This window comes from Mauremys mutica, chromosome 2, assembly GCF_020497125.1.
Source record: "Mauremys mutica isolate MM-2020 ecotype Southern chromosome 2, ASM2049712v1, whole genome shotgun sequence".
NCBI lineage: Eukaryota > Metazoa > Chordata > Testudines > Geoemydidae > Mauremys > Mauremys mutica.
This window is the reverse complement of record NC_059073.1, coordinates 262,868,989-262,890,553: the sequence shown is the minus strand read 5'-3', so window position 1 is coordinate 262,890,553 and position 21,565 is coordinate 262,868,989. Positions and strand designations below refer to the sequence as shown.

Here is a 21,565-nt window from a genome sequence, read left to right as displayed (position 1 = left end):
TTAGGGCAGAAACACTCCAGCAAGAGGAATGGATACATATTTTAACCCCAACCAGTACCTCGTCACCAACCTCACAATTTGCCCATCTGGTTTTGACCTGCCCCGTTGCCAATGGTCCCTGTTGAACAGGTTCCAGACCAGGTAGGGTCTCTATGCAGCCAACCAGTATCGCTGGGACATTCGTGACAGCCCTTTGTGCAGCTGGAGTGCAACACAGACGATGAGGTACGTTGTCGATGAATGCTTGCTGACTAGGTTCAGCGGTGGCCTAGAAGAACTGCATCATGCCACTGAAGATGCCATCATTTGCCTAGACTATACACACGCTAAATAAAATAAACCAGACGCGCTGCAGCGGCACAGCTATATCTGTACAGCTGCATTGCTGCAGCGGTGTATGTATAGACATACCCAAACTCCATCTCTGAGAGGCGTAGTGCTTAGGTTGATGAAGTTAAGGCAATGCAGTGCCTACCCAGAGACTGTGTTACTTACTTTGCCTGTTAGCTGTCAGCACAGCCCTGCTCCCAGGACTGACATCACAGAGCAAGTATACTCCCATAAACTTCTAAATTCCTTTTTTCATATTGAGTAATCTCAAAATGACAGAATTCCTTTCATTAGCTAACAGGATCTGTGGGGGCAGATCATTTGCAGTGTTGGGAAATTAGTGTCTGAGACTGAATCTTTTGGAATCATGGGCCTGGTCTACACTACGCGTTTAAACCGATTTTAGGACCGTTAAACTGATTTAATGCCACACCCATCCACACTGAGGCCCTTTATATCGATATAAAGGGCTCTTTAAACCGGTTTCTGTACTCCTCCCTAACGAGAGGAGTAGCGCTAATATCGGTATTACCATATCGGATTAGGGTTAGTGTGGCCGCAAATCAACGGTATTGGCCTCCAGGCGGTATCCCACAGTGCACCACTGTGACCGCTCTGGACAGCAATCTGAACTCGGATGCAGTGGCCAGGTAGACAGGAAAAGCCCCGCAAACTTTTGAATATCATTTCCTGTTTGCCCAGCGTGGAGCTCCGATCAGCACGGGTGGCGATGCAGTCCGAAATCCAAATCCAAAAAGAGCTCCTGCATGGACTGTAAGGATGTGATTGCTGTATGGGCAGACAAATCTGTTCTATCAGAGCTCCGTTACAGAAGACGAAATTCCAAAGCATTTTTAAAAAATCTCCACACAGAGGCCGCAGCAGGGACTCAGCACACCGCTGCGTGACAAGCGTAACGGAAAGCCAAAGAATCAAATGGACACTCATGGAGGGAGGGAGGGAGGGAGGGGGGAATGAGGACTCAAGCTATCCCACAGTTCCTGCAGTCTCCGAAAAGCATTTGCATTCTTGGCTGAGCTCCCAATGCCTGTAGGGTCAAACACATTGTCCGGGGTGGTTCAGGGCATAGCTCGTCAATTTACCCCCTCCCACTCCCCCGCAGAAGTAAAAGGGAAAAAAATCGTCTCTTGACTCTTTTAAATGTCACCCTATGTCTACTGAATGCTGCTGATAGACGCGATGCTGCGGCAGTGAATTGTAGTATCCTCTTTCCCCCTCCCTGGTGGCAGATGGTGCAATATGACTGATATCCGTCATCATCATCAGCCTTGTGGCAGATGGTGCAGTGCAGAAGGACTGGTATCCGTCCTCATCATCAGCCCGTGAGTGCTCCTGGCTGGCCTCAGGTGAGGTCGGCCGGGGGCACCTGGGTAAAAAACTCCTGGTCATTCCCAGTAGATGGTACAGAACGGCTGGTAACCGTCTTCATCATAGCAACTGGGGGCTGAGCTCCATCAGCCCCTGCCCTTCATGTGTAAAGAAAAGATTCTGTACTGTCTGGACTATCATAGCAGCGGGATGCTGGGCTCCTCTCCCCCACGCTGCTTAATGTCCTGTCTAAACTATCATAGCAGCTGGAGGCTGCCTTCCCCTCATTTTGTCTCACTAACAAGTTACTGTTTCTTATTCCTGCATTCTTTATTACTTCATCACACAAATGGAGGGACACTGCAACGGTAGCCCAGGAAGGCTGGGGGAGGAGGGAAGCAACAGGTGGGGTTGTTGCAGGGGCACCCCCTGTGAATGGCATGCAGCTCATCATTTCTGCGGGATCTGACACGGAGCAGCTGTGCTCTCTGGTTCTCTGATACACTGTTTTTTTAGTACACTTGCCCCATATTCTAGGCAGGACTGATTCTATTTTTAAATACCAAAAAGGAGGGATTGACTCGGGGAGTCATTCCCATTTTTGTCTTTTGCGCCCCCGGCTGACCTCAGCCAGGGGCACCCATGACAGCAGCAGACAGTACAGTACAGAAGGACTGGTAACCATCATCTCATTGCCAATTTACAATGGAAGCAGATGGTACAGAACGGCGGATAACCATCTCTGCTATCATGCAAAAGCAAATGAATGCTGCTGTGTAGCGCTGCTGAATCGCCTCTGTCAGCGGCATCTAGTACAAATACGGTGACAGTGACAAAAGGCAAAACAGGCTCCATGGTTGCCATGCTATGGCGTCTGCCAGGGCAATCCAGGGAAAAAGGGCGCGAAATGATTGTCTGCCGTTGCTTTCCCAGAGGAAGGAGCGCCTGATGACATTTACCCAGAACCACCCGCGACAATGATTTTTGCCCCATCAGGCACTGGGATCTCAACCCAGAATTCCAAGGGGCGGGAGAGACTGTGGGAACTATGGGATAGCTACAGAATAGCTACCCACAGTGCAACACTCCAGAAATCGATGCTAGCCTCGGACCGTGGACACACACCACCGAATTAATGTGCTTAGTGTGGCCGCATGCGCTCAATTTTATACAATCTGTTTTACTAAACCGGTTTATGTAAAATCGGAATAATCCCGTAGTGTAGACGTACCCATGGTTTTGGGGATGGACGTACCCTTAACTGATATATTGCACAGATGGAATGCTCACACAAACTTTTGTTATGATCATTTTGTTTGGGTTGCTCCTGGGGGTAACAATGTTAACCTTTTGATTTAAAAATCAAACAAAAACCAAAAAAATCCCAAACACCGTCAGTACCAGGTCGAGTAATCGAGACCACCGGTCAGGGAAATAACCCACTTCCTTCCACTTATACCTGTGTGTTTACAAGACATTTCTACTCACAGTAGCAAAGTTGAGTGCATGATTAAGTGTTTGCAGAATTGATGCTAAACTGTTGTAATGTATTTTGAGAGTATTTAATAATGCCTTAATGGTTGTCTTCTCCTAAAATAAGAATGGTCATATTGGGCATATCAATGGTCCATCTACCCCAGTCTCCCGTCTTCGACAGTGGCCAATGCCAGATGCTTTACAGGGGATGAACAGGGAATTAATCTACTGGTGGATGGTGATCTCCAGTGTATGTTTTATACTTGCTTGAATTTGTTCTTTAGATAAGTTACTCCTGGGGGAGTTCTCTGCCAAAAAATTAAAAAATCTGCTCACAATATTTTAAAATTCTACATATTTTATTTGTCAAAATAACACAATATAATCATGCCAGTTTCAATTATTTTGGTAATTTATTTCAAATTTTGAAATATACCTTCCAGCAAGTATATCTCTAACAATATAGACCCCAAAAAAAAAAAAGATTCAGGTAGTGTTGTGACAGATTCCTTACTAGGCATATTAATACCGAACTTTGAGTAATTCATTTAAACTGCAATACAGAAATGTATTACACTCACTCTTCGGAAGAAGTGCAAAGGCTTGGGGGAGTCAGGAGTAATGGAGGAGCTATGGGAGAGGGAGGGAGCCTGAGAGTGGATCTGGAGGGTTGTTGGGTGTGGGTGGGAGAAGCATGGAACAGGGTTTTTCAGGGGGAGGTGAAGGATCGTTGGGAAGCCTCCCCCATGCAAACCCTGGCTGACCCCAAGCCTCTCCCATTCAGTCAGGCACATCTGCCCCTCTCCCTGTGTGTCCCTGCACCCTCCTATGCCCATGTGGCCTTGCAGCACCCTTCCCATTCAGCCCCTGGCTCAGTGCTATCACCCCACTAGCTCCTGAGCCCATGCTCCAGTCTGTCCCGCACCACTAGCCCTCTTGAAGCCCAATCTGTGATCCCCTCCAAGCAGTCCTGTATGCCCTCACTCTGTCTGTCCTTACTGGGTCCGCGAGCAGGGTGCTGTGATGAATGCAATTGGCTTCTGGCTATTCTAGTGCCACAGTGGCCTCTGGTGGATGGAAGGCGGGACTGCAGGATTTCTCAAGCAGAACATATTTTCCGAGCGGGGAGGGCGGAATCTGCATTGGATATGAATTTTGCGCATGCACAGTGGTGCACAATTCCCCCAGAGCGAGCAGTAGATGGCACAGGCAGAGGATATGTTTGATGTAATATGGTATTATTGCTGAAGGTCACAGTTAACAACGATTGTATGCAGTGTAGTTATAGCTATGTTGGTCCCAGATATTAGGCAAGATGGGTGAGATAGTATCTTTTATTGGACCAACATCTGTTTGTGAGAGAGACAGTCTTTTGAGCCTCACAGTGCCCTTCTTAAGATACTTCAACCCACCTTGTCTCACAGTTAACAGACAGTTATTTGTCATCATTAATTGCTTGTGTTTGCTGAGGCTTTCTCCTGAGGAGACCAATATTTTATTACTTTTGATTGAAATTGACATTACATTTTTCTTATTTATGCATAAAGTAGATTCCCCCACCCCCTGCAAAATTAGCCAGTTAAGGCTGGGAATTTTAATGACATAAATTTTACTTATCACAAATGTGCTCTTTTCACTGCATGTAACTTCTTTCCATAGAGGATAGCAGTATTGCTTAATTGCAGAGGCAAGATTTCTGCATTTAAAATATTTTTCTTTAGAAGACCCAGTCATAATTCTAACTAAATTTTGCCATAAGTGCTAAGAAAGGGGTAGTTTCACTACTGATATTACCTCCTTTGAAAAAAGTTGTCCACACAAATATTTTAGACTTCCATCACAATTTTGACAGTGGGAGTCCCACTCTGCACGGGGCTAACAGTGGAAACCTTGGCTGTCCCAGGGCTGAGAGCAAGGGTGGCTGCTCTCAGCCCCAGGCGGCTGACAGCAGAAAATCACAGAAAAGTAATAATTGACTTTTTTTTTTTTTTACAATCATCCCACAATTTAAGTAGGGCTTTATCAATAAGTATTATACATTGAATTTCTAATTATAGGTTATATATTTTACCAACAGCTGCACACACTAGTTTGAAACTAAGCATTAATTTCACATAAAACTTAAAATAAGGAGTTAGCTTATTACTGGCAGCTAGGGAAGGAAAGCAGTGTCCATGTAAATGGAGGATGCATCCTGCAAGAATTTAAATCTTCTAAACTGGGTGAGAAAGTAAATGTAATGCTTGCTCTCAACAGAGAAATTTTCCAACTCACAATGCTTTTAGAGGGGACTTTAAATAATGAAAAATTAATTTTAGTATCTGTCTGCACTTTTTAGCCATCTAAATGCCCCATGTCACCATATATTAAGCAGATTTGAGTATGTCTCTAGAATCTATGATGTACAGATAGAAGCTTCAGCTTAGTAAATTAGCAGGCCAAGATTTTGCGTTAACATTAAAGTTGAAATGTGTATATACAAGAAATACACTAAGTTAGTGGTTCTCAACATTTTTCCTATTGGGATCTCCTTTTCCTTTTATGGAACCCTCTCCCATTATAAATACATCAGGGTGATCATGAGTCTCAGGTTAAGAACCCATGGCCTACACATTTAAACATTGGGAGAGATAGAAGGAAGATAAATATTCAAATCCTCACAGTTCATATAGTCCCTTAAGTAATATGTGCATTAAATATCACATTTTAAAATCAACCTTAACCACCTTGTATCTTTGTCCAACTTCAACATATTGATTTGAAATTGTGTTAAACCCACCCAATGTAAATGATATACAGTAGAACTCAGAGTTATGAACACCAGAGTTATGAATTGACCAGTCAACCACACGGCTCATTTGGAACTGGAAGTATGCAATCAGACAGGAGCAGAGACCTCCTCTTCCTCCCCTCCCTTCCCTCACCCTAAAAGAAGCAAATACAGTATAGTACTGTGTTAAATGTAAATTACTGAAAAAAGGGAAGATTTAAAAAAAAAAAAGATTTGACAAGATAAGGAAACTGTTTATGTGCTTGTTTCATTTAAATTAATATTGTTAAAAGCAGCATTTTTCTTCTACTTAGTAAAATTTCAAAACTGTATTAAGTCAATATTCAGTTGTAAACTTTTGAGAGAACAACCATAATGTTTTGTTCAGAGTTGCAAACATTTTGGAGTTACGAATAACCTCCATTCCCGAGGTGTTTAACTCTGAGATTGTATGGTACACTTTGGGCTACAGGTCCTCACTAACCATCGCTGCTCAGTTGCTGTCTTGTAGTTCACTGGCTTGTTATGTTTAAGAGATGGGATATTTATATTTCCCCTCGCCCTCCATTTAAAGGCAATGAGTCCTTCCCTTACTAGTGTGTTAATGGAGCAGAAAGCTCATTCCTCCTCCAGCTTTCTTATACAAAAACCCATTCTTTCCCTATGCATCCTTCCAGCATGGGTAAAGCACAGCTGCCAGATACACATCACATCTAGGCTACACACCTAAGAACATCCTGTTCATTATACCAGGCTAGTGTGTTATTTAAATCATCCATTATTTGTATTTGTGATAAACATATTCCTGTTGAATGGTGGGTGGATATTGGTGGGCAGATTTAAGGTTGTTTTGGAATGTGCAATGTAATATTTTACACGTTTTCATTTGAAGTGGTATGAACTGTGAGTGTATCTGAGGTTTCTTCTTCCTTTAATTATTATTTCCATATTTTTAAGTGCATACTTTTGTCTGTAATAGTCCTTGGTACACATTCAACAAATATTTAAACCTTATTGTTACTTTTAAATTCCAGTTACTAGTTAAATTTTGTATATTTTAATTTCCTTTTTTTAAAAATATGGGGACTAATGCTTTGCTTAGGAGCTTTATAAAGTTCGCTCTACTCCACCCCAGACCTAAAACCTCAATAAGCCTAGTAAAGCCTTATTTATATTACAAATGCTTTGAAGGTATAGCTATACTGGCAAAGTTCTCTAGTGTAGATGTAGCTTAATGCCTGCTTCCCCAAGTGACACTAATTATGCCGACAGAAGCATTCTTATGTTGGCATAGCTGAGATGTTGGCTGGGATTGTGATTTGTTTTTTTCCTCACACCTCTGACCGATATAACTATGCCAACAAAACTTTGTAGCATAGACCTGGCGTAACTCTCTGCAGGGTCACTGGCTCCCTCCCCTGGTTCTCCCTAAAATGTAGAGGTAGCCAAGGGCAGGGTGGATTTGATTTAAATCAAATTGATTTAAATCACTAGTCAGGAAGACTTGATTTAATTATGGTTTTCTACATAAAAGTGCATTCTTTTTGGTTGTTATAACCGTAATACATATTCTTCACAACTCAGAGATAGATGTAGGTTTCATTTTTAGAAGGTACACACTATGCAGTAACTCCTCACTTAACGTTGTAGTTATGTTCCTGAAAAATGCGACTTTAAGTGAAAGAACGTTAAGTGAATCCAATTTCCCCATAAGAATGAATGTAAATAGGGTTAGGTTCCAGGGAATTTTTTTTTGCCATACAGTACAGTACTGTAGTTGGGAGGTGCCCCTGTCTTACTCCACACAGGCACATCCCACTGGCATGGGAGACCATGAAACAGGCAAGGAGGCTGAAGGTGCTGTAAGCTAGGAGAAGCACGTTGCGCAGCGGCAGCTTCCCCTACTCTGCAAGCACCAGGGGCAGGGGCTAAACCCTCGGCCTGCCCATGCCACCCCTTCCTCAAGCCCCCACCCTTAACCTGCCTCTTCTTCCTCTCTCCTCCCCTCCCCCTTTACTCCGCACGCCACAACCTCCCCCCTTCCTCCCCTGCCTCCTGCCCATGGCAATCAGGTGGCTTGCGATGTTCAGGGGGCATGAGGGAGGGGGGAGGAGTGAGGACTCGGCGCGCAGGCTCCCCCTCCCTCGCCCACCTCCTGCCCGCAGCAATCAGCTGGCTTGCGGCATTTGGGAGGGAGGGGGAGCCTGCATGCTAAATCCTCACTCCTCCCCACCTCCCTCGTGAAAGCTGCAAGCCAGCTGATTGCCGCGGGCAGGAGGAGGAAGGCGCTGATCCATGGGGTCTACCGGTAGGCGGGAGGTGCTGTCGGGGAGAGGAGCGTAGGGAAGCTGGGGGGGCTGCCAGCTGTGGACAAAGCAGGCAGCCAAACGACATTATAGCAAAGCATTACACAACTTTAAATGGCGCACGTTCTGTAATTGAGCAGGGATCAATTGATCAAAACAATGTTAAGTGAGAGGACATTAAGTGGGGAGTTACTGTACATTTTTAAACAGTGATTTATTCTGAAAACTTTTCAGATTAGTTTTACAGCTATATGAGAAAATGAATGATTGTTCAGTTATTTCATTTACCAAAGGTAATTGAAGCAGATATTTATGAAGTCTTTGGGAGGTGATCTAGCTCCATTTCAGCAAGTTAATCATTAATATTTGGAGGATTTTCTTGCCATGCTGTATTAGGAGGAGAACATCACCAGACAGACATTTAAATTGTTTTATTTAACTAAAACAACAACGTTAGTATTCTGGATTTTTTTCTTCAACAGCAAACATAATATTTTGACAAAACAAGCATATGTCCCTCGCTTCTCACATTTATCTCCAGACTTCTTCTCCTTGTCCAGATCTATTCCGCCCCCAACAACCTTCTATTCGTTGAACTTTCTGAAACTTTGCACTTTTAGAGAGAGGTAAGAGATTGACTCTGTGTACACAAATTTGCAGAGGAACAATAGAGTTGAGTTATGTTATTTCTCACCTCTATATATTTATTTGTTTGTTTAAAAACATTTTTGCTGTTAATAAGCATGTTGCCTCTGGAGATACAAATCCACAGTTTGAGATCTGCAAAACTAAGCATCTCTGATGATATCTTCTGGACTGAGCACTGAGTCCCATTGAGTAGATAGAAAGATTGGGATGCTGAAGTGGGTTTTAGCCCACGAAAGCTTATGCTCAAATAAATTTGTTAGTCTCTAAGGTGCACAAGTACTCCTTGTTCTTTTTGCTGATACAGACTAACACAGCTACCACTCTGAAACCTGATTCCGTGATGAGATATCTTTGAGGTATAATGTATCTTAATTAAAACTACCTTTAGATAGGTTTTTTCCTCACAAAGCATTTTATCAAACAAATCAGATTTAAATAAAAATAAATGGTGTGGGGTTGTTTTTTTTTTTAATCATTGATTTTTATCCACCCTGGCCACGGGGACCTTGTGGAACTCTTATCTTTACTTCACACTACTCTGCAAAGGTTTGGAGTGCCATAGAGCAACTGACCTCAGACTACCAGTGTGAGTCAACAGAATTAGCTCTACACTTCACACAGAGTCCTCAAATTTGTCTGTACCTCATAAGTAGGGCCCTACCAAATTTATGGGTGAACTGATCACCCTCATGGTATCTGGCTATTGTAGTGGAGGGGCAGGGCTGGAACACCCCAGCTCAGGGGGTCCTACCATGTATCAGGGTCCAGCTGCTAATCCTGGCTGGGCCAGGGAGAGACGAGGGACAGGACTTTCTCTTCCCCTGCAGGGGCCGCTCCTGGGCAGGGTCAGACCCAACTCCGGGAACCTCCCCTGGCTGCTGGAAGCTCCATGGCTGTGCTGCCTTCATAGCTTTGCAACTATGAGGACCCCCAGAGTTATAACGGTGATATTTCAGATGTAAACGTTTGAAACAGTGAAATTGACCATTTAAAAAATCCTATGACAGTGAAATTGACCAAAATTGACTGTGAATTTGGTAAAGCCCTACACATAAGCTATATAATGATTATGTCAAATATAATTTTTAACTATTTAATTACAACCTAATTTCTTCAAATACAGCTTATAAACTAGTTTTCAAGAAGCTCTAATTGCATGGAAAGTTGTTGTTACCCTTTGAGTTAGAGGGACTCAAACACATTAGATGCTAGTTAGACATTCAGATGAGAGTAGCCTTTTTTAATAACCTGAAATGCAAATAGTGTGAATAATTTCAGATGATGGAGGAGAATTCTTCAAAGTAGGTGTCCATGTACAAAACCAAAGAACCACAATACAAGGGCAATATGTAAAATGTCATTCTAGCTGTGCCATTGAGACATGGAACTCAGTGAAGGAAAGTTTATCTAGGAAACTGACTAATCTTATCAGCATGTGTATTCTTGAAAATAGATGAGTATGGCAAATTATTGCTGTGAATTCATTTCTACATGAATTGTTTTACAGGTGGTCAAAAAAGCGGACCTGATAAATAAAAACATGGTTCACCAGGTCCAGGCAGAGAGAGATGCATTGGCTCTCAGCAAAAGTCCTTTCATTGTACACTTATACTACTCACTTCAGTCAGCTAACAATGTCTACTTGGTGAGTAAATGGTTTACAGTGCTTTAAGACAGCTTTGAAAACATAGTGGAGAATGACGTTCATTAGAAGAACTGTAATGTTTGAAAATATGCTCTTGCAATAATGAGAATTGGGTATTTGGGTCATTTTATATCACTTCTCATCCAATATGAGGTCTTAACTAGAGTAGTTATGTGGGATTAATATCTTCCTTCTCCCTGACTCCTTTTAACCCCTCCTTTCTAACAGAAGAGTCCTTCCACGTAGCTAACCTGGTCAAGAATGCCTAGCACAATTTTGGGTCCAAAATAAAAATGAGCCATATATTTAAGAAGACTGTGGGGTCAGAGTGCTTGTGTGTGTGTTCCTTGAAAATATCCAGGAGATCACTAACAGTAAAATGTATGCTCTTGCTGCCAGTACTTAAAGTGCAGAGTTAATTGGGGTAGGTGGGAACGGGATGATTGAAGGATAAAAATAAAGACTAACACAGGCTTCTGACACACCTTTGAGATAAATATAGGCCAAGCCTCCTTCTATGGTAGGCTCTCTGTGGTAGAACCAGCAATTTAACACTCCCTCCCCAAGTCTTGAGTAGTATTTGAGCAGGGTTCATACAAGAGATGCCCCAGCTATGCAGAAGGGATTAGGACCCATACTTTTTTAAATGAAGGCCTAGATTTTGCCAGAAGGGATGAGGAAGACACTTGGTTGATACAAAAAGCTTCCTACTTACTATTGATGAATGGTTTTGTGAAATCTTGCTTTTGTGAAACATACTATTCTCTTAATGTCTGTAGTATAGCATTTAATTTTACATTTAAATTTAATAAAGATGTATTGGTCTTTAGACACTGGAATAGCATTAATATTGGTTTGGACATCCCAAATAAATTACAATTTAGAAAGTTAACTTTTTAAAATATTGTTTAATGCAGGATCTTATTCAGACCATTTGTTATTGCCCCGATTATGTTAAGGAAAAACAGAGCTCAATTTTTTACATTTGGGCCTTTAAGCATGCTCATAATTACAGACTTTTCTAGTGTCTTGAATGCACAATTACTCTAGTCATGTACATAATCTTGGGAATTACTCATCTCTGAAAATTTGGGCCTGGATTTTGTATTATATATTTACATTTTCAAAATATAATCATTAAGATACTTTAATGTTGATAAGACAGATATTTTGTGAAATTTGGGTTCAATTATCCTTGACTGACACTGAACTTTGCTTAATCAAATTATACTTCCTATCATGGGAAGTGTTATTTGTAATCAATCTAACCTATTGAAAAGCTGACCAGGGTTACAAAAAGAAGCAGTAAAAAGCTTCTATGTCCATCAGAGGAATGTTTTATTAGCCATGTCATCTGGATTAAGTCTTCTAAACAGAAAGAAATATAATTAAACATTGCTTTAGTGACTTACCTGAGAAATGAGTTAAACTACCACAAGAATTCTTTTATCTGCTTTTACCCCATATGAAATGCTCCTCTTTTGAAAAGGAAAAAGGTAGTTCATAATTGTGTAATCTTAAATATCTCAACCAAAAATAAAGATTCATTTTAAAAATGAAATCTTTCAATGGCAGGTGATGGAATATCTTATTGGTGGAGATGTCAAATCTCTTCTCCACATATATGGCTATTTTGATGAAGAAATGGCAGTGAAGTATATTTCTGAAGCGGCACTGGCTCTTGATTACCTTCACAGGCATGGGATAATCCACAGGTAAAAATCTAATATGTAGTTTTATGACTGCAAACCAACACATTGTTTGTTGTTAAAGCTCATTTTATGGTATGAGCATGTAATCCTTGTGGAGTCCAGCTCTCATGTCATCAGCCTCTGAATATTGAGTGTCTATTTGTGAATATCCATCCCTAGCCTAGTTTTTGAAGGGAGAAGCAACTTTTAGTCTTCTTTTAATTTGTCCCTCAAAGGGAATAAGAGGAGGAACTTGGCTGCTCTGTCCCCAGTGCCCCCTGAATGTTACCAAGTCTGTGGGAGGATTGGGGAGAAGACAGGAGGGACTGCTCTTCTCCCCCAGTGAGGAAATATTCTCTTCAATTTATATTACTACTGCACTTCAAGGAATGCATTTTGAAATCTATAGCCAATGGCTAGTAACGCTTAATGTGAAATGCTAGTAAGTACTAATAATTTGGTAGTCCTCAGTGAGACAGTTTGACATGCTCCCCAAGAGATTAAAATTATGAGACACACAAATCTTGTGGCATATATTTCAGGCTACATTATGTTGTTTGCATTTTTAATGCTAAGATACATCTCTAGAATCTGTACTTAAAAATGGTTTCCTAATGGGAAATGGGCCCTAATACTGATCCTGGAGAACTATAAATGCCCCCATTGTTGGTTGAGTAACTTCTTTCTATTTAATGCTTTCTCCTCCCTTCTTTCTTATGCTAAATTGTCTATACACCAATCTTATTTCAGTACCTTTATTTCTGCAGGGACCTGAAGCCAGACAACATGCTAATTTCTAATGAGGGCCATGTTAAATTGACAGACTTCGGGCTCTCCAGAGTTACTCTGAACAGAGGTTAGATGTGGATCAATGAGTCTATGGTTCCTCAGTGGTTTCTAAATATCATGTTTTAATCTTGGTATTTTACATTCCAGTGGCATGTAGTGGCCCCAATCAGAATCAGGGTCCCCTGAGCCAGGCACTGTACAAATATACATAACCGATATTTCTAATCAATGACCAGTACAGTGAAACCTCAGAGTTATGAACACCAGAGTTATGAACTGACCAGTCAACTCACACACCTCATTTGGAACCAGAAGTACGCAATCAGGCAATAGCAGAGATTAAAAAAAAAAAAAGCAAATCCATTACAGTACTGTTAAATGTAAACTATTTTAAAAAAATAAAAGGAAAGCAACATTTTTCTTCTGCATAGTAATGTTCCAAATCTGTATTAAGTCAATGTTCAGTTGTAAACTTTTTAAAAAACAACCATAATGTTTTGTTCAGAGTTATGAACATTTCAGAGTTACAAACAACCTCCATTCCTGAGGTGTTCATTACTCTGAGGTTCTACTGTACTGGTACCACACACGACTGGTGCAGTTCCTTGACTAATGTTACGGTTATACAGGGGCGGCTCTAGGAATTTGGCCGCCCCAAGCACGGCGGCATGCCGCAGGGGGCGTGCTGCCGGTCGCCGGTCCCGCGGCTCCGGGGGACCTCTTGCAGACATGCCTGCGGAGGGTGCGCTGGTCCCATGGTTCTGGTGGAGCAGCCGCAGGCATGCCTGCGGGAGGTTCACCAGAGCCGCGGGACCACCGAACCCTCCGCAGTCATGACTGCGGGAGGTCCACTGGAGCCGCGGGAACAGCGCACCCTCCGCAGTCATGCCTGCGGGAGGTCCGCCGGAGCCGCCTGCCGGCAAAATGCCGCCCCAAGCGCGCGCTTGGCGCACTGGGATCTGGAGCTGGCCCTGCTGTTATAAAAGCATATTTAAGTAAATAGTAAGCTTTTGGAGCAGGGGGTATATAGTAAAAGTCATGGACAGGTCATGGGCCATGAATTTTTTTTCACTGCCCATGACCTGGCCATGACTTTTACTAAAAATACCCGTGTCTAAAATGTAGCCTTACTCATAATGTATGCATTATAAATTGTCCTGTAGTACATGATCCTATACTATTTCTCAAACAGAATATATACCATTCTACAATCTTAGATACTGTGTAATATACTGTATATGCCAGACAGTTGTGTATTTTTGAAACTTCATAGTAAACTGTTACACAACATGTTATATTGTATATGCAACATAGCACAATAGTATAAACTTGCTGATATATACAGATCACCTCTGTTGGTAGCTATTTTTACTTAATAGTTAATAGTCTCATCACCATGTTGATAGTTAATTTAACTTAATAGTTAATAGCCTCATTCCCTGAATTGCAGAATCTACCACTTTTTGAAAAGAGAAATGTGCCATATATGGATGCTGACTAAATGACTAAAATATGTGATTTAGAGAGAAGAGCACTGACAGGACAGTCTGTTAAAATTATACATTACTGAACCATTATGGCAGCAAAATTAGTGAGACAAGTTGAATGAGGTAATACATTTTATTGGACTGACTGGTGAAAAAGACGAGTTCTGTGGAGCTCAAGAGCTTTTCTTTGAGTCTTGTATCCTGGACCAGTACAGTTACAACCCTGCAAACAAAAGTGAAATTAGTGTAAATCTACAGGAATGAAAAAATGTTAAGAAGCTATATGTATCTGAGGTTGTAGGAAAAATATGTATACTATATCTCTGAAATAGTATGTGACTATTATAGCAATTATTATGTTAACTGTACAACTCTAATATTCTCTTAATATATGGAAATTCCTACCTTACTTTCCAGACTGCCTTTTCTAAAAATAAATAAATAAATCTTTCTATAGCCTTCCCTTTTATAGATGTGCACTTCATAAGCTTAGTGAGAAAATCTTATTAAAAATGTACTGCACATATGCCAGATTGATTTCTTTAGCCCATCTCCCCCCATCCTACCACAAAAACACTTCATAGTTTTGCCATGTTAAAATTACTATAGCAGGTGTCTGTCACAGTGCATCTTAGCTCTATACATTAATTAGAGAGAACTGAGTATGCCTCAGAAGGTAAACTCAGTACCACCTTACCTCAAAATTCCTGGGTGTGGAGATTAATGGAAGGAGGAGGCATGCATCAGGACCCCAAAGGTGCCCTGAGTGATCACTACTTCCCACCACCCAACACAGATGTAATGAGATTAAGTGGTGTCCACATAAAGAAATTAAAACTACTGATTATTCCTCAAGAAAGGGTTTTAATGACTTATGGCTATAAATGCAACACAGACAGACTAGGAAAAGAAAAGTTAAAGACCAGCACAAGTAAAAGGAAGATGAGCACGAGTACAAGTAATACTATACATCCGGTACTTACTACTATTTTTAATACTGCAGCGTTGATATAACCTGAGATCAAATTATCCCGACACTACCATTCTTAATACTATAGTGTCAGTACAACTTGAGATTAAAACAGCTCGAGCAACCCAGAGTTCTTTACTCCATAAACCTATACTGCATGCAACCAGACTATTTTACTTTAAAACCTTACCCTACCGAGAATATGTTACCTTTTAGTCGACCGCTCTTTGCACTGGCCAGGTACAGATAGTCAGTGTGATTCAGGTTTCCTCGGTTCAGGGGGTGTGGGTCAGACCGATCAAAGAGAATAACCTCTTAGACCAAGACACACACACACACGCCCACCTGAGGCTCTACACATTTATTCTTATCTGCCCAATGTTTTGAAGCAGGTCAACCAATCAGGTTAGGCCAAATCTTTAATGTGATTAGAGTTGGCTGTATAATTCATGCTTACTTATTTTCTTGTAGCCAATTGTTGTTTTAGTTTTATAAGTTACGCACAAGGAGATAATTTATGCCCATATAGCCCATTGTCTTGACTGTGGTTTGTTTAATAGCCAGATGTTCCAAATATGGTCAATGTGGGCTAGACAAGCTGTGCCCGGGCGGGAGGGGTGTACAACTTATCTCACTTTATAGGAGTTAGCGTAATGTGGTAACTGGTAGCAGAGCGTTTTGACCACAAGTCTGTTTCCTTTTGCAAAGCTTGCTCCTTAAAACTAATTCTACAAGGCTCGCTTTGTGAAGCTTCCGGAAGTTTTAGGCCTAATACTATTGTTCTTTTTAAGCTTGACAACACTCTTGTTCAAATTAATCACACTGGGGTCTCTTATTTCATCATTTTGAAAAAAAAACAGTGGAAAGTTTACAGACATTTGCCTTTCTTTTGAACCTTTGCAGTATTGCATTGAAAACCTGAAAATGAAACTGACTTCAGTGGTTTTTATGGTGAGAAATGCAAAACATAAACAACATAGTGAAATCTAATTGGACTTCGAAAAATCTTTTGGGTTTAATAAAATAAATGTGATGAATGATATTGGTAAAGAAATAGCTTGTGTAAAATTCAGAATTAAGTGAGATAGCCATGTAAACCAAATTAAAACACAAGCTTTTTTTTCACTGAATTTAAATACTGTTAATGACTGAAACTTTTCATTTATTGATTAATCCGATAAAACCTGACACACTGCATTAACTTCTAAATTTTAGAGATAAATATGATGGATATCCTTACTACACCATCAATGGCTAAGCCTAAACAAGATTATTCGCGCACTCCAGGACAAGTGTTGTCTCTCATCAGCTCTCTGGGTTTTGTAAGTAATCTAGTTATTTGTTTGTTAGTTTTCTTTAAACTGCTTGCATTTAAGGTAATGAGAAGAACTTAAGTTGGAGTAATGAGGCTTTTCCATGCCTCAGCTGACCACAGCCAGAACCATGTTTTGTGATTGGACTGCTCGTGCCTTTGACTTGAGTGTTCTGGAGGCTACTGTTGGCCTTACTCCAGATAAGTGAATTGCCAGATTTGGGTTATGATTTCAGCTGAGCTCCAATTATAATTTAACTTTGAGTAAATTTAAGACTACGTTTTCAGCTGCAGATGTTCTGTACAAACTTTAATCCATTTATCTTTTAAGAAAGTTTCTATCATTTTGATAGTACACTCCAATCGGTGGGAAAATGCAAGGACCTAGTTCAAGTCTCATGTCGTCTGGTACTTTACAACTTTCTCGAGAATTGGTTTCTCCCATGTCTGTTGGTCAAAAGGATTATACTCCTGTTTCGAATAAACTATTGAAATCATGTAAGTACTGAAAATATGTAAGTATAACAAGTCACGTAATAAGCAACGCCGTCAACTTGTGGGTTTTTAACTTGACCAACTGCTTGAATGGGTCCAGTCATGGGGCTTGCATCTCTACCAAAATACAATGTCTTCAACAACATAATGCCCTCTAACACTTGTTACTCCTGAGAGAATTCTGTGCCAAAAACAAAAAAACATTCTGTGCACAATATTTTAAAATTCTGCATATTTTATTGGTCAAATAATGTGGAGGCTCCAGCATAGCAGTGGGGAGCCCAGGCCACTAGTTGCACAGAGGTGAGAGATCACACTGCAAGCCCACACACACATCCAGGGACACAGGCTCTGTGGTGAGGCTGCACCCGACCCTGGCAACAGTGCAAGGGCCAGCCCTGTGCCAGAAACACCCCGGGGCCCTGTCCCTCAGGGGCACCAGCTGTGGGTAGGCAAACTCAGCTGGGCAGTATCCAAGTATGTGGATGGCTTTCATATGGGGGGATCCAGGTGTGGGATGAGAGGGTTCTGTGTGGGGCAACCTGGGTGCAGGCAGCTCAGTGTGGGGTCTGTGTGCTGGGGGGATCTGAATGCACAGGGGCTTGGGGGAGGGGTCTGGGTGCAGGGGCAATGGGACTCTGTAGCGGGGTCCAGGTGAAGGTGGTTGGGGCTCAGCAGGGGGGAATCTGGGTGTGGGGTGAAGAGGCTCAGCAGGAGGGGTCTGGGGGTGGGGTTCAACGGGGGGTCTGAGTGCAGTTGGTTGGGGCTCACTGGTGTGGGGGGCTCATCAGTGTGGTCCAGGTGCATAGGGGGTGGGGCTCATGATGGGAGTTTGAGTGCAGGAGCTTCAGCAGGAGGTGGTCTGGGTGCAGGGATACAGATCTGGATGCAAGGGGAAGGGGCTCGATAGGGGGTCTGGATGCAGGAGGGGTAGAGCTAGGTGTGTGGGAGGCTTAGCGGGGTGGTGGTTTGAGTGGGGGGGGGCGCGAGGTTTGTTAGGAGGTCCGGATGCACAGGGATTGGGCAGATGGGGGAACAGCTCCCTGTACAGAGAGCCCTCATCCCATGGCTGAGGAGTGATGGGGGCAGGAAGCGAGGAGAGGGGATGTGGAGCCAGCGAAAGTTTCTGGGGGTGGATCTGACCCGGCCACGGCTGATTTTTGCAGGGGAAATATGCTCCTCACCTACCCCCAGCCCAGCTGGGACTAGCAACTGAGCCCAGTGCAGGGTAGGAGTCACCAGCCGGGACATTCCCAGCAGCAGGAGAGGTTCATGGGTGGGGGTTGTTTGGGGGCGGAGGGATTTGGATGCATGGGGGAGAGGTCTGACCCATACGCTTCCTCCACCTCACATCACACACAGTGATATACCTCTCTGTTGGTTGGTCTGGGCTCCTGAAACTGTGCCCCTGCGCTGCTGTGGAGGAGGCGCATGACCGCTCTTGCAACTTCCTTTTGTCTCCCCATCAGAAAGTCATTTTTCTGCGGGGAAGCAAAGAAATCTGCGGCAGACATGAATTCTGCATGTGCATAGTGGCACAGAATTCCCCCAGGAATAACTAATCTGGGTTGTCCAGTGCTGACTCCAACTGAAGTGTTCTTCCTACTGGATCACTAATGCCAGGTTTTGAATCTGAATGTACAAGCCAGTAAAGTCAAATGACATATATTTAAATCAAGAAACAAACACTAATCCACAGATGTTACATGTCGCATTTGCAGTGTAACTAAGTTAGTGTTGCTCTGGGTGCCTTAAAATTTGAATTGTCTTTCTTTGGTGTCTTGATATTCCTAAACTGAAATGCAAAAGATGGTCAGTGCAGTGCTAGTATTGATTCATTTGGTAAATCATGCCTCTTCAAAAATGATGAAACCATTGTACAGGAGAGGTGCTGAGAACAATTCCTACATCGCTTCAAGTTATGGTAGATTATCTTCAGAGTAGTGCTCAGATGTGGTATGAAGCTGGCTAATGTACACTACATCTTTCAGTCAGAATTAGAACTTATTCATTCTTTTTCCTTTCAAAGGTCTTGATGTTGCTGCCTTAAATCCTGGGATGCCAGTGAGGAGTTTAACTCCAACTCTCCTTCAATCTAGGAAGAGATTTGGTACCTCCAGTGCCAGTAGCCACTCACGTACGCACATGTCCAGTATGGAATCAGAATGCTGTAGCAGCCCCAGGTGGGAGAAAGATGTACAGGTCAGGACTACTTTATTTCTCCAAGATAACTTGCATAGTGTACTCATACAAATGTAAGGGTTCCCATACACTGACCATACAGCTTTTCAAAGCACTCCTCTCTCCTTCTCCCTCCCCCCAGTTACTCCAAAAGCAGGGCTTAGACAGAATGGGTTAGATGCACTTTGAGTAGCTCTGCCCCTGTTCACTTTTTCAACCAAATGCTCATCCTATGCAGCACTGTGAGAAGGGAAATTAGACTCCACCTCCCTACTGGCCTGCAGCAATGGAAATGGAATAAAGCCTGCTGAGAGGAGACCTTAGCCTGATCCTTGCTCAGCTTTGTAATCAATGAGGCTAGCAGTTCTGGGGGGAATAGATGGCCAGCATAGTAGGCAGGCTTCATTTCTTGTTTTCTAAACAAAATCAGACTGTCACAATGGCTGATTCCGGTTTGATTTTTCAGTTACTTGTTTTTAGAATATATTTGTAGTGATTTTTTGTAAGCAGATGTCATAAGAAATGTTTCATGTTAAACTGCAGTTTTCTGTTAGGGTGGGAATAAAGTATTTTCAACCTAGGTCATGAAAGGGCATATTTCTGTAATGCTGTATTTCTATAATTCTTAGTATTTAAAAAGAATTATGTGCTTATTTCCAGGAAACTGACGATATACTGTGTTCTGGAACAGGCAAGGCAGAGGAAAAGCTTTCTAATACGCAATTACTGAATGCAAAAGACAGTACAGCCTTAAAAAAGAAGGAACTTGAGTTTGCCATCTCTCCCATTGGTAGCAATGACTCTGGCTGCAGGCATGATGCAAAAATTGAGCATTTTGATGTAGGGGACACTCCTGTGACTGCATCAGATGTGAAAGATCTCGTCAGAAAATGTCTTTCTGAAAATAAGGCTTGGGAAGAAAAACTTGTGGAAAGAACTGGTGTGGCTAATGAGACAGGAAAGTCTTCCAATCGTCAGCAGTCATGCTCATCGTTGGTTGATCCTGCCAAATGCATCAAAGAGGAGGATGTTCTTGAAAAGCCAGGTGTAAAAAGAAGCTTTGAACTAGTTGACACCAGTCCTTTTCAAGAACTTAACTATGTTAAAAAAAGCAATGCAGAATATAAACGTGGTTGTCAAATCTCAGAATTTCAGGCAAACCAGAGCACAGGTTTAACAAGGGAAATCCAGTGTTTGATGCTTTCTGGTGATGGAGGTCTACAGGAGACCCATAAAAATGAAGAAAAAGCTAAGGATTCCATCTATAGGCAGCAAACATCAGAAAAGTCAGCCACTCCAATAATAGCTAAGAATCTTATGCATGAGCTAAATGCAGATTGTGAAAAAGACAGTAAAAAGGAGTATATTAACTCTAGTTTCTTATGCATTGATGATGAAAAACCTCTTGGAATCTTGAGTGCAGACTCTGATTTATCCTTCCCTGAGATTTCTGTTACAGAGAGCCATTTAGAAAAGCAGCTTTCAGACCTGGATAAGAGTATTAAAGAACTTTCCTTTGAGGAGTCAAAAACTGAGGACATATCAGTAATGTCCTGTTGTCAAGATGCCTCACCAAGAGGTGAGGAAGAGAATATTGTCCAGGACAGCAAGCCTTTGTGCCATGAACAGGATAACGTCCTGAAATGTTTGGTTGAAACTCATACTGACATAATCTCTTCTCCCTCAGAGGAGATGATGAAAACATTGAACCTCCTTAAAAAAAATGTTGTAGCTTTTCGAAGTTATAACAGTCCAATTAATGTGTCCAATGCATCAGAGCCATCAAGAATTAGCATGGCTTCTTTAGATGTAATGGATCTCTCTCCTGCTTGTAGTGGCTCTTACCCCATGGCTATTACCCCAGCACAAAAGGGAAGATCTTATAGGGTCTATCAGGTATGTGTCCAAGTGTTGTAGTGGTAACTAGTATGTACATGTGGTCATTGATTTAATTATTTTATATTGTAGTATGAAAGAGTCGAACAAAGGCAAGCAGAGGTAACTTTTCAAAAGGTCAGACTGTGAATGAATGCACATGCATTGCTAAAAATATTGCCTTTCAGCAAGAGCATAGCAATACTCTGTTATCACCCACAATCTGGCCTCTGAAAAATGCTGTCTTGGTCTGCGCTTCTG

The 21,565-nt window shown here is 42.0% G+C and overlaps 1 protein-coding gene across 1 annotated transcript in view; it reads left to right on the top strand.

The window, feature by feature from the left end:
• Nucleotides 1-21,565, top strand: part of MASTL (microtubule associated serine/threonine kinase like) — a 53,802-nt gene that overhangs the window by 1,314 nt on the left and 30,923 nt on the right. The window contains exons 2-8 of the mRNA XM_045002799.1: nt 10,367-10,504; nt 12,080-12,219; nt 12,963-13,051; nt 16,657-16,763; nt 17,107-17,251; nt 19,278-19,450; nt 20,090-21,325. Of these exons, the coding sequence (XP_044858734.1) occupies nt 10,367-10,504; nt 12,080-12,219; nt 12,963-13,051; nt 16,657-16,763; nt 17,107-17,251; nt 19,278-19,450; nt 20,090-21,325 (2,028 nt within the window). The remainder of the gene's footprint in view (nt 1-10,366; nt 10,505-12,079; nt 12,220-12,962; nt 13,052-16,656; nt 16,764-17,106; nt 17,252-19,277; nt 19,451-20,089; nt 21,326-21,565) is intronic.